The sequence below is a fragment of the Chrysochloris asiatica genome, unplaced genomic scaffold (assembly GCF_000296735.1).
Source record: "Chrysochloris asiatica unplaced genomic scaffold, ChrAsi1.0 scaffold00230, whole genome shotgun sequence".
In the NCBI taxonomy this organism is placed as follows: Eukaryota; Metazoa; Chordata; class Mammalia; order Afrosoricida; family Chrysochloridae; genus Chrysochloris; species Chrysochloris asiatica.
Window position 1 is genome coordinate 2,479,201 of NW_006408748.1, and position 13,876 is coordinate 2,493,076.

General features: G+C 34.2%; 1 protein-coding gene across 3 annotated transcripts in view; it reads left to right on the forward strand.

The window, feature by feature from the left end:
- Positions 1-8,978, forward strand: part of UBE2K (ubiquitin-conjugating enzyme E2K) — a 79,665-nt gene extending 70,687 nt beyond the window's left edge. The window contains exons 5-7 of one of the 3 annotated variants that reach the window (XM_006873220.1): positions 3,014-3,113; positions 7,661-7,789; positions 8,060-8,343. In XM_006873220.1, the coding sequence (XP_006873282.1) occupies positions 3,014-3,113; positions 7,661-7,789; positions 8,060-8,134 (304 nt within the window). In that variant the 3' untranslated portion in view covers positions 8,135-8,343. Of the gene's footprint in view, positions 1-3,013; positions 3,114-7,660; positions 7,790-8,059 lie in introns of all 3 variants that reach the window. The other 2 variants (XM_006873222.1, XM_006873221.1) reach the window with 2 other exon arrangements.
- Positions 8,979-13,876: the final 4,898 nt, after the last annotated feature.

A 13,876-nucleotide genomic window follows, 5' to 3' on the forward strand; every position in this document is an offset into this window, starting at 1 on the left:
ACAACAAATGAAGGTCCCACGGGCTTTTCCCCCACGCGCTTTACTACTTTCTGGTTATCACAGTCAACTCTACTTTGAGGAGGCAGCTCTTCCTAAGTCGCATTTTGAGTGCCTTCCAACCTGAGGGGCTCATTTTCCGGCACAGTGTTTCTCTGCTATTCATAATGTTTTTGGTGACTAGTGATTCAGAAGTAGTCGTCACTTTTTCTTCCTAGTCTGTCTTCGTCTGGAAGCTCAGCTGAAACCTGTCCACCATGGGTGACCCTGCTGGTATTTAAAATACCGGTGGCATAGCTTTCAGAGTCACAGCAACTCACAAGCCAACACAATAAGACAAACTGACAGACAAATGGTGGAGTAAACTCTGGGTACCATCAGTAGTCGTCAGGGACATATAAATTAATATCACAGATACCATTGCACATGCAGGAGCCCTGGTTGCACAATGATTAAACATACAGCTGCTAACTGAAAGGTTGGTTATTTGAACCCACACAATTAGCTCTGCAAGAGAGAGACCTGGAAATCTACTTCTGTAAATTTATAACAAAAGAAAACTTTGTGGAACAATTCTACTGTGTCCTATGAGATCACTGTGAGTCAGAATTGACCCATCAACAATAATATATATGCAGTTGACTGTCAGGCATTGCTAATAGGAATATGCTTCAACCTGTTTACACTGTAATAGCAAATTAAAACTAAACATGCCTATGGTCCAGCAGTTCCATGCTGGGGTATATATTCTTATTAAAATAATGACAGTACAAGATTTGACTTTTTTGTTTTGACTCTTGTCTTTAGAGAATATTATCCATACTAAAGATGTTACAACTGTTGGTAAAAAAAAAACAAACTTATGTGAGCCATTAGGGAAATTTGGAACATTGATAAAGATTTTAATTACTGGTTTAGAACAGCCTTTCTCAATTGACTTAAGCTGTGATATTTCTGAAACAATAGTATGTATCAGACTCTCTTGAAATGTCTGTTTAAAATACACCCCACCCGCCAGCATTCCTGATCAGTGTGTTTATGAAGGAATCCTCATAGTGTGTAGTGGATTACAAGCTCAGTTGCTAACTGCAAGGTCAGCAGTTCGAATCTACCAATCCTGAGGAGAAAGATGAGGCTTTCCGTTCTGGTAAAAGAAATACAGCCTCAGAAACCCTGTACAGGGATACTGTGAGTCAAAGTCGTCTCGGTGGCACACAGAATGGAGTTGAGAATTTGCATTTCTTGTAAGTTGTCAGGTGTTGCTGGTTGGAGTTTCATACTTTGTGAGATCCATTTAAGTCATTTATTGTAAGTAGTAAGTGAATATCCTCCTAAGGTTTTTAAAAGAACCAGTTGCTATCAAGTCAACAGCAATTGATGGCAACCTCATCTTAGAGAAGAACTGTGCTATGTATTTTTTTCAGTGACTGATGTTTTGCAAGTACAAATATATTGCCCATCCTTTCTTGTCTAATGCCTTTTGGATGGATTCAAACCTGCAACCTTTTGGTTAGCAGCTGTGCATATTTAGGGGTTGAGCCACCCAGTAATTTCCCTAAGCATCTAGGATTGTACTAATTATGTACCATTACCATTTTTGGAAGATAGAGAAAATAGTGTCTATGTTCTGTAATTCAGATGAGGAACTCAGTTGGAAAAGATTGGATTAGAATCTAATTTGTATGGTAAAAATGAGCATACTATTTAATGTTATCCATCATTTAAAATACTCCAATATTATGCTTATTTGTAAATATTTCAGTATTAATTGTAGAACCGTTTTTTAGCTGTTAAACAGAAATATCAAGAATTCTTGCTGAATATGTGTATATCCATTTTCTAGATTGTTTGCTACATATGAAGGTGACTCAAACTATTGCAATTAAATCACTGTTGTTATTAAGTGCCATCAAGTCAGTCCCATTTATAGGATCCCTGTACAGAGTTCCTAAGGAGCAGCTGGTGGCTTTAAACCACTGACCTTGTAGTTATCAGTCCAGTACTTAACCTACAGCATGCCATCAAGACCCTGTATGTAAAAATCATAGAAACTTTTATAAAACCAAACTATCAAAATGTGAAGCTGTTGCTTCTCAGCATATGCTTTATTTAGGTCTTTATACTTCTGAAGGCATTTTTTTATTTTTCTAACCCTTTTCCCCCAAAGAATTCTGTGCTCTTCTATTTACGTCACCTTTGAGAGGGACTCAAATCATGTTCCTTGGAAATGTTCTTTGAGTTTATGGAACAAAAGTTCTGTGAAGATATGCAAGATAAGGGCTGTGAGATGAATGGTGGGGTAAGGTTTCTTGTAGGACATATTTAGGTAAGGTTTCTTGTAGGACATACAAGAATGAGCAAGTATATTGTCCTGAAGGGGGAAAAAAATCTCTCAACACAATGTTCTTGGCCTTTTTATCACCAGTACTGTTTCATTTATTCCAAACAAAACACATTTAAATGTGTCTCTGCAATCAGTCAGTAGCTACAGACAAGGTCTCTCAGCAATACACATGGGTTTAAATGTGTTTTGTTTAGAATAAACCCATGCGTGTATGAACTGGAACCCTAGTAGCACTAGTTTCTGATTTACCCTCATACATATATTTAAAAGCATGAATTCAAGATGTCTTAAAAGCAGAAAACTTGCTCTATTCATAGTGTTATGCAGTGATTTTAGGCTTTCTTTGAAAGTCAAAGCATAGCTGATCATATGACAGGGCCTCAAAAAAGCTCACAGATAAATAGGATTGAAATTTTCCCACAAACTTTTTGAAGTATCCTAGTATTAATTGTTTTATAGTACCATTGAAAGAAAGTTAAAAAAAAAAAAAAATACAATAGGCAAATAGGTAATTATAAATTTTTCTAACTTAACAAGAACTACATGATTAAGATAAAATCTAAATTACTTTAACTCCTGTAGTTTTTATGTCTTTAGAATCCTGAAAACTTCCATTTTATTTTTGCTGTGCAGAGCCTGTTTAACAGGATGTTTTCTTGTTTTAAACTTTAGGGCGGCTGCAATGACTCTGCGTACGGTATTACTGTCTTTGCAAGCACTGTTGGCAGCTGCAGAACCAGATGATCCACAGGATGCAGTAGTAGCAAATCAGGTAAGATGGCTTCTTTTGAAAGACTTTCTTTATACTTAACTGAGTCTTTGCATCAGTGTTTGCAATATTAACACATTACCAAACTATTGAGACTAAATTTGGAAATGAGTTTCTTACAGTATTTTGTCAGGTGTTATTGTGAAAACATAATGATTTTTAACATACTAGTTTAATTAGGTGTGTGATAGTTTTTCATGAAAATTTCCAAGCATACAGAAAAGTTGAAAGAATTATACCTATATGTCTCCTCTATTCAATGACTCATCCCTAATGATACTTCTAATATGCTCTTACTGTGGCACTGAATTGATAGTATAGTCAGTGACCTTATGAATATAAAATTCAGTAGATATTTTATAATTCTGATCTTACTGGATCTTCCTAAGGCAGGGGTCAGGCAACTAGATTCATACACATGTTTATATAAATAGTATTTCTTGGATACAGCCACACATTTGTTCATTTATTTCAGCTACAGTGGCAAGAGTTGCAACAGAAACTGGGTGGCCTAAAATGTTTGTTGTCTGGTCCTTTAAAAAGTTTGTCAACTTTTGCCCTTAGGCTGAGTATCCTTTTTTCCTTCTAGAAATGTTTTTCTCCCTGGACTTCTGAGGCACTGTCGTCTTTCTTCTACAGTTATTTCTCATCTTTTTCCTGTTGTTTAAACATATTACCTGGGCTGGCTCTGATGTTGTTCATTTTTCACTCTTAACTTGGATGATTGTATTCACTCTGGTATCATTTGTATATAGATCAAATGTTTTGGGTTGACCTCTCTCCTTAGCACAAGAGCCAATATTTGCAGCTGGATAGCTCAATCTGAGTACTTCATGAATCCCTCAGCACATTACCAATTTTATATACTTCCTCTGATTGCCTTAGTTAAAAATCTTTGTATTTCTCATTTCAGCTGCTCTGGTAGATTTTCCTTCTTCAGCTTCTTCCTTCTCTCCTCTGTCTTCTACATTGATAGTTTAGTTTTATGAAATGCAAATTTTGTTTCACTAAACTAAATTGTTTTATAATTTTACTATAATCAATTGAGTCTAAATTCTTTAAAGTTGAAGAGGTCTTAGATGAGATGAACTCTCTTCAAACCTAGCTTTATCTCAGATTTCTTTTTTTTTTTTTAATATTTTATGTTTAAGGTACAAGTCTACATAGCAAATTAGGTTTCCATTTAATAATTTCTACATAAATTATTCAGTGATACTGGATTACATTTTTCATAATGTGTCATCATTTTCATTCATTCTGTTTTGGTTGTACCACTTCTAATACTTTAGTGTCATTGCCTTCTAATTTTTCTCATTTTTGCTTTAGATAGATGGTTTGATATTAAATTCAGTTCCCCTTTAACAATTTTTATACAAATTGTTCTGTGCTATTGGTTACAATTTTTATAATTCTGTCATTGTCATTATTTTCCCTCTGTATGTTCTGTTTCCATTGATCTAGCTTTCCTTCTTCTTGCCTTCTCATTTTTATTTTTGGGTAACTGTTGACTATTTTGGTCTCATAGTTAATGTTTAAGGTGATAGTGTTTATTTTATAAGCCAGTGTAGTATGTGACCAAAATACTACAATGACCTGCAGAAATAGCTTCCAATTCCAAATTCAAAGGTTATTTTAGGTCCGTCATCTTGGGGTTCTCCAGTCTCTGTTGGTCTTGTGCAGCTAACCTTTTTTAGGAATTTGATTTTGTTTTTAACTTTTTTTCTCTCTTTCTATCCAGGACCTTTGTTTTCTCCCTGGTTAAGAGTGGTTGGTAGTGGTGATTTCAGGTTAAAAGAGGTTGTGGTTCATGTGAGAAATTAATCCCATGGACTAGTTTATTTGGTCCTTTGCTTTCTTTCATTCTCTTTTGTGTAATATGAATGGAGACCAGTAGTTTTATTTCAGATGATTACTCTCAAGCTTTAAGGTCCCAGATACTCACTGAAACTAGGATATAGAAAATTATCGTGTCAACTTTATTAAATAAACACTATCACCTTAAACAATTAACTGTATGAGACCAAAATAGTCAATAATTAACCTTAAAACAAAAATGAGAAGGCAAGAAGAAGGAAAGCTAGATCAATGGAAACAACATACAGTTGAATAAGTTGGCATCTTCCAGGATTGTAGTTCCTATAAGCTTTTACAGAGCTCCATTCATTACTCACTAGTGATATTATTTATTTTATGAGCCAATCTTTCAGTTAGCTAAAAAGTGACCTCAGGGATAGTTTGAGTTCAAAGTTTAAAGACTGTCTCAGAATATTAGTCTTAGGAAGTCCTCTAGTCACAATTAGCCCAGTAAGTCTGTACTTTTGAGTTTGAATTTTTTCTCCCATTCTATCAGGATTCATCTAATGTGACCCTGGTCACAGCATTCTTCTCAGAGTCTTTGGTTTCCTTCTTTTCTTACTGCTTTGTTCCATGAAAGTAGAGATTAGTAGTTGCTACTTGAGGACCCCAGACAAGACTCACCATGTTGTGATGTAGAACACTATATGAACTATATTATACCAGTTAACCTAGTTGTCTGGAGACTGTGGTCCTAAGCCTTCAAACTCAGAAACTTAGTCTGTGTGATTATGTATAAGAAATATCCATAACTATGTCCCCCTTTGTGGTTTATTATGTATGTGAAGGGGATTTAAAATTTTCATGGACCATATGGACTTAAAGAGATAATGGAATTTTTTCACAAATGTCTTTAAGTCCCATTGTATATGGATGTATGTTCATACACACATGTATGTACTCAGTTCACATATTCATCCCTATACACATTAAGACTGATAACATATTTTTTAATTGTTCTTTGTGTTGATGCAAAATTACATTTGTGATACTGTTTACCAAAAAACTCCCTTTAATTCTTGTGTACTTCTTAGTGACGTTTATCTTGGTCAAGTGTCTAGTATCTTGGGAGAACCCCTGGTGTGGCACAGTAGAATCAGCAGTGAACTGCAAACCACAATGTTGGCAGTTCATACCCACCAGTCACTCCTTGAAAACTCTATATTGGGCTGCTATGAGTCAGAACCAAGGTGACAGTACTTAAAAACAACTGTCTTGGGCGTGCTTCCCCTTCTCTCCACACTCACCCCTACCTTCCTGGTAGCCACACTGAGCATTGGTCTCTGTAGCTATTCTTATCTTATAAAATTCCCTTGTGTCAATGTGTTACATTTTGTTTATCCATTTATCTATTGATGAGCACTTAGTAGTTTTTATCTTTTTGCTTTTTGAATAATGCTGCATAGAACATAGCTCTGTCCATGTCTCTCTTGTTAGATCATTTTAGTAGCTTCACTGTCACCAAACTTAATTGAGTTCAAATTCTTTAATTTGCTGAGTTAAGAGTTGAACTATATACAAACCTAGCTTCATCTCTCAAAGTTTTGTTCCTCAGACTTCAATAGTGCATACACTTCTTCTACCTGTCTTTTCATCCAATCTGCCATGTTTACTTTGTCTAAAATTACCACTTACTCCTTTTCCACTTAGCAAGCACCTTTTCATTCTTTAAGACTTTATATATTACCTCTTCTGGGAAACTTTTGTATTTCCCTTGAGAAGTGTTTTATCTATCATAGATAGTTCTGTGCTGATCATTCTTCTGACTACAAGAGCCTATTTGTCACTGGATAGCTCTTAGTTATCCACATATGTGCATTAATTTTGCTATATGCGCTACTATTATTTATCTCAAAGTGAATAAATACTTTCTGTTTATATTTACTTTATCAAGTAATTGTTGTTAAGTGCTGTCAAGTCGGTTTCAACTCATAGGGATCCTGTATAGGGTTTCTGAGGAGCGGCTGGTGGGTTTGAGCTGCCAACCTTTCATTTGGCAGTCCAGTGTTTACCCTGCAGCGCCACACCAGGAAGTAATGGTTGTCCCCAAATATTTCATACTAAATTGACATCTTTCCTGTACATGTGGTAAGTCTTACCTTTTAAAGAACCATCTATATTGTTCTATAGTTGTCATCGAGTTGATTGGAGACCCTATGTATTTTTAAAGCGCTCCATAGTGAGTCAGTAATCATTTCAAATCATATTATGTGTTAGGACTTCACCCTTAAATCGCTATCCACTAGTAACAGCTATAGCAAAACAGTAAAATCTAGTTATTTTCTAGCTTGAGCTATGTTTAACACAAAAGTTGGTTACATTTTAGTTAATGTATACATGATTTCCAAAGCTTGTAATTCGGTATTTACTTGGATAACGTTTGCAGGTGCACAGTGTTTAAAACGTCTCTAAAATACAGTTAGTGTTAGTATTCTGCTGCTTATTTGAAATTGGAGATTAGAGTTGATAAATGTTATGTCTTTGTCTTCAACTAATACAACTTGTGAATCAAAGTTTTAGGGTAAGTAGTCTTTTCCTGAGGATTTGCTTGTTTGCAATGGAAAATCAATCATATTTTAAATGTAAATTAGTAATTTAGAAAAAAAGTAAGCTTGGGTAATGGAAGAGTTGAACTACCAGTCGTAGACATTATAACTGTATGGTCATGTGAATCCATTTTTATCCCCCCTATATAGTACAAACAAAATCCTGAAATGTTCAAACAGACAGCTCGACTTTGGGCACATGTGTATGCTGGAGCACCAGTTTCTAGTCCAGAGTACACCAAAAAAATAGAAAATCTATGTGCTATGGGCTTTGATAGGGTAAGTACTTGATTTTTATACTTTGATTCATTTTAAACAATTGCTGCTAAACCTTATGTGACAAAAGTAGTTCAAGAATAAGTGGTATGTCTAAACATAGTTTTTTGTTTGTTTGTGTTTCCTAAATAGAGTTTTGATTTAAAATTTTTTCTTTCTGTTATTAAAATCAGTGATTCTATAGATGCATTTGCAACAAAACTTAAAGAACAGAAAGAAGTTTTTAAATGTTTGAGATTTTATTTTATATCTATCCCTGTTTCTTCTCTACAGAATGCAGTAATAGTGGCCTTGTCTTCAAAATCATGGGATGTAGAGACTGCAACAGAATTGCTCCTGAGTAACTGAGGAGTAGAATGAGAGCTGCTGATAGTCAAGCTTGTCCTTCTTGAGGAGTATCAACATCTGTTATTTTTAGAATTCTGCATAGATTTCTTTTAAACTGGCATTCTTGCCTAATGATGTTACCTAGGCACCATTGGAGACTGAGAAAAACAAAAACAAAACAAACCTGCTCTGTAAATAAAGCTAATTAAACGTCTGTGTAAATTTAAAAAGGGGAAATACTTTAATTTTTTTCTTACTTGGTAGTGTAAAATTCTTTGAGCTAAGCTAAAACCATGGAAAAAACATGCTACTTTAGCATTTAGCAGTGTACCAAGACTAGCAAGAGTTTGCTTCAGGATTTTGTTGAATAATTAAGATACTATTTTGAGTGTGTCAGGGCCATTCAAATTGTTGGTGTTGCATCACAGCTACCTTACCTGTTTTTAACATGGATCCTCTGTGCCTGTGAATTGACCTGCATGCTTGTACTTGACTTCTTAGGATGGGTAGCTGCAAAGACCACCATTTTAAGCATCTGAGAATTTATCCAGCATTGAAGATGGTGACCTTATTCAGAGCCTTTGCCCTTGTCAACAGACTAGGGCATCATATCTATTTTTTCCCCTCTACCACACACAGCAAATGTTCTGTATTTGGTGGGGAAGTGTGCTAAGAGACAGTAGCCCTTGCTCCATTTTTAGGTCATAGGCGTGGAATGTTTTGTCACAGTTCTTGAAACACTCTTAAAGCTCTCCTATGTACGTAATATTGTGAAAATGGAGCTGCCAATTTTATTTCTCTTACAAAACCAGTAAATACTTGATGTTGCAGTATTCCCAGATTTAATGAAAGAATCCAATTTAGTTTTGCGGTGAACTTGACATCTTTCTATTTTTAAAACTGTCTTAGTAGATTAAATTTTCTTCTGAGAACTTGCAAGGATGCAATCAACTGTTTGCAGTAGTTTTGTAGCCTAATTTTGGGCTTAATAGAGGTTGGTTTATTGGCTACTTTAAAAATCACTCTTGCTTGCATTTTGCCCGTATTGACACATGGAAGCTGTGTTGGTGTTTTACTGTACATACCTCACATGCACATAGGAATAGAAGTGTGTTACAAACCTAGCTTTCTTTATGATGTTTCTGATAATAAGAGAATTGAACACTTTACCTTCTCTTGTACATAGTCAGACATTATTCATATTAAAGTTACATTTCGTTCTAAGTTCAAAAGTTTGAAAATTCTTAGTTTGACAAGCTCAAATACTAATATGACCACTTTATGAATGTTGGAGTGACTTATGCAGGCAGTCCTATATGTAGAAATATAATTCTTATGAAATTGTCAGGACCAATGCAAAATAACAAAATTCTAACAGAATTAGACTGAATTAAAGTAAGACTGTATATAGAAAAATCATAAAAGGTTTGTTTTCTTAAAGTATTATTTATCCTAAATTATAATGGTTAAGTGTTTGGAAAATAATTTTTTTGAATCATAAATTCAGCATAACTTCATTTGACTTCTCAATAATCTTAATACTAAAAGCAATAATTTTTTTAAAAATTTATGAAGTATATTGTAATGGTAAGGATGTGAAGGTTCTTCCAAAAACTTATAGGGCTTTCTTAATCAGCAGTAAACTCTTGTAGTTGGTATTATTGCATAATTAACACAGGTTGCTATGTTTTTTCCCCCATATGTTCACTGAAGCATAAATTTCTTTATACAATCATCTTTTACTGTTGTAGTTTAGTTATTTTCTAAAGATGCCAAAGGAAACAAAATTTTTCTTTATTTATTTTAAGCAGTTAAAATCTTATACTTTATTTTTTGAAGTTAAATGGGAATGTGAAAATGTGGACAGTTTTTGTTTTGCTCTATTGGTCAGAATTAATTTTTTTAGTGGCGGTTGACTTGGTGACATAAGTAATATTTGGATTTTTAAGAATTATTGACTACATCTGCATAGTTTACTATTTGCCTATATTATCAGGGTAAGTTTAGTTGTCCTGTGGTTAGATAAAAGCGAGAACGCAGAAGTTAATTTCCTTTTTGGAGGCAGCTATATCTTGCCTTTGATTTTTATACTTAGCCCAGAGGGTACCTGCTCATCTAACTATAGTTTCACATCCCTAGTGCCCAGGAAACTAAAAAGTATGGTGATAATTTGGTTTGTAAGGTTCTCTGTAATGGACTTTTTATTATAAAAATTTATTTACCTCATTTACATATAATGTGATAATATTCCTACTTTCCTTTCCGGTACATTTCCTACTGTACTTTTTGTTAATGTTGTTTTTCACTTCTCTACAGGTAGATTTATTTCCCCAGACATAAATTAAGGCAACTGCTTTGTTTACCCCTCTTATCTTAAATGTTTGGAACGAAGACACTAAAAGTTTAGACATAAGAAGTACCCTGGTGGAAATTATTTTTATAATTTTCAGTATTTCTGAGATTTGTCAATTTTATGGACTTTAAAAAGCATGGTTAAAAAAAATAGAGTTCAATCCCACTTAGGGCAGGGAGCTTTTTCCCTAGTATGTGTTATTATTGTTATTTTTGTAATTGGGTGTATTTCCTGACTCTATGCCTGATTTTCAAAAAAAGAAATAATTAGTTGTATCATATTTGACTACAGAATGAATGAGTAGTAGTTTGTGGTCCAAATAAGTATATAGCAGTATATACCTAAATATTTGAGGAACTTAGTACTAAATTAAGTGCTCTGAATTGGCTTCCCCAAATGTTTAGAGTTGTGGCTTTGGGTAACTTAAACCCCGTAATATGTCCAAGGATATATTAAATGTTTGTAGTCAGAATATTTTGCTTTTTAGGGAAATAATCTATTATTAAATGGAATTAAGACTGGATTTCTTTTTTTTTTTTTTTTTTTTTTTTTTAGTGGGGGAGTACATCACATTTGTGATTGTTGGTGGCACTTAAAACTATGCAAAATGTTTTTTATTTTTAAGTATCTGTAAGAAAGAATTGGCAATTAAAACAGTTTGCTTATTTATGTACTGCAGAATGCAGCATATTGTGTTAATAATGTTTAGGCTGCTTAGTAAGTTCATAAATGTGAAAAACAAATCTTGGCTATTAGTGTATGCCTGATTTAGATTTTTAAAACCCTGCAATAGGGAACTGATAATATTTTCATAATCCTATTTAGCAGCACAGGAAGTTAAGATTTTTGCTGTTTTAAAGATTTAAGGTGGATTCAAGCAGGGAAGAGCTAGAGCTGGGTATACTTTCCTGTATATAGATGGAAACAATGTCCAGATAAGAAAAAGGAAGCTTCTGTTTACAGTTCATTTTATTTCATGAGCTTTTATAAATGATGTATTAATCACTTTTTATAGTTTAAGGAATTTCAATTCCAGGGTACAAACCATTCTAAAATTTTGCATTTCCATTACTTTAATACCAATTTAAAATAAATGCATAACATCAGCCAGTTGCTGTCACTGGGGAAGAAGGCAACTTGAAGTATTTACTGATGAATAGCCTTTTATTTTTTCCAAAGTGTGACTTTCCTGAAGTGTCTACATATTATGTCACATGTTCTATTTGCACTGTTGCAACATGGATCAAAAATCTTGTGGCATAAGAGTAGGGGAATGTTAATAGCTCTCTGCCCCTTTTGTTCTGTTTCTGCTTTATTGGACTGATCTACCCTCATAAACCTGTGATCATCATCTAAGTGTACATTGTGACTGTGTCATCTCGTGCTTGGTTATTCCAACCATGCTGCTATATGTATAATCAGTGAGGCACAGTTTTTCAGTTTGGTTCTAGAAGATGAGTGGATACAAATCATTGCACTGTGCTGTTAATGATCCTTGTCTGTTTGCTGTTACTTCCTTTTTCCAGGCATCATAATAAAAGCTAGACTATTTCTTTGGGGGGAAAGAGACTTATTTAATGTAATTTAAAGACCTTTTCAATAGAAAATGAAATGCTATTGAAAACAGTATCTATTTTTTAGCTTTCAGCAATTGATGGTGCTTTGTTGTGGTGTCTGCTGGAAGCCTACTGCCATTATAGGGATTCTCATTAACCTCACTGAGAAAGAACCTTGCTTGTTAGCTTCTTTAGATCTCTATTCTAAACACTTGTTAGTGATGATAAATTCTGTAGGAGGGTCTGTTCTGAGCCATTAACTTCCTGTAAGGGGGAAATGGGTGGGTTACCAGAAAGACCATTGAAGTAGGGTGGGCTGTGGGTGGTGGTTGGGTATTTGTCTTGAGAATTAAAAACTACGAAACACTTTTGTACACAACTGATTTTTTTAAAAATAAACACATTTTTAAAGATGTTGAATTTTTTTTCCCCCCTCACTGGGAATACTTAAAAATAAATGCATGCATATTTTTCCCTGAAAGCGGTTTATATCTTATTTCTGAGTACTCATCTTCTGGACAGGCAGTTAGTATTATGTATTACTTTAAACAAAAAAAGGAACCCAATATTTCTCCTTGAAAGATTTTATAGTGATGAACATAAATAATTAAATTTACTTAATTGAAAACAGGATATTATTTGGTTAGGGTCTGACTAAGATGTTTAAGAAATTGTTTAATAATTAACATAAAGCTTTTGTTTCTACATACGCATATACAACTTTCTGGAAAATTTTCAGTGTTACTGTTGAAAGGACTCAAAGAAAGTCCTGAATTTTGATCCCAGCTTTCATTCAGATCAAAGAACTCAGAACTTTTCTTATCTAGGTAATTTGTCTGCCTAGTAAGTAGTACGTAGCATATTTGCAGATAAAATCAAATGGTGTAGCAGTGAAAATACCTAATATTATTTGTTTCATACCACATAAATTTTGGCTAAACTGTAAAAGGATGATTTTGTGCCCAAATGAGAACACCAACAAGATGGTTTGTTTTTAAGTGTTCTTCTGGGTTGGCAAAGGAAGCCATTGTTTGGTTAAGTCGGTTTTAAAAGTTTAATGACTGTGAATAATCTATGAATTATTACTACTATCATTAACCTTGATAATTAGACAAGAGTCCATTGGTCCCAGTTTGTACTAGGTTTTCATGTGACAAAACTGATTGTTTCACTTTGTGTCTCTATGGTATGGCATTAGTTAACCTTCATGCAGCCATCCTGAGTATATTTTCTGCCCAGAGATGGCATTGTCCCTGACCCTAGGATACCACTGTGAAGTGCCCTATTATGGATTTTTAAAATGAAGGCTAGAAAATGAAGTACAAGTGAACTCACCAGAGCTCAAATTTTCAAAGGCCAGTAAACACTTGTATGCTTTGATTCTCAGAGAAACTAAATTAATATGATTCATTAGCATATTTGGCTGTGTCCTACATTAATATGCCTGCCTCTTTGTCAGTAATCCTGGTGACATGGGATAATAAGTCAACAGTTAAAACTTAACAGGTGCTCTTTTGGGAAAAGATGGTCCCATAAAGATTTACAGCCTGAGAACCCCTACATAGGATCACTAGGTATTGAAATTTACTTGGTGGGAGTGGGTTTGAGGTTTCTCTTGTGTTCATTTCCCACATTTGTTTTCAGTAAAAATGTTCAAACGGAATTTTAGCATTCTACTTAATACTTTTTGATAAGCATTGAGCCAAAGACCAAACTGTTCCATTTAGGACAATAAGCTTGTAGAGCTATTAACCACATTTAAGGAAAATGCATACACTGGAAATTTTTGAGAAACACATATTGTTTTTCCCTTATAACCTAGCCACTTGGCTGGCTGTTCAAAAATATGGGGCT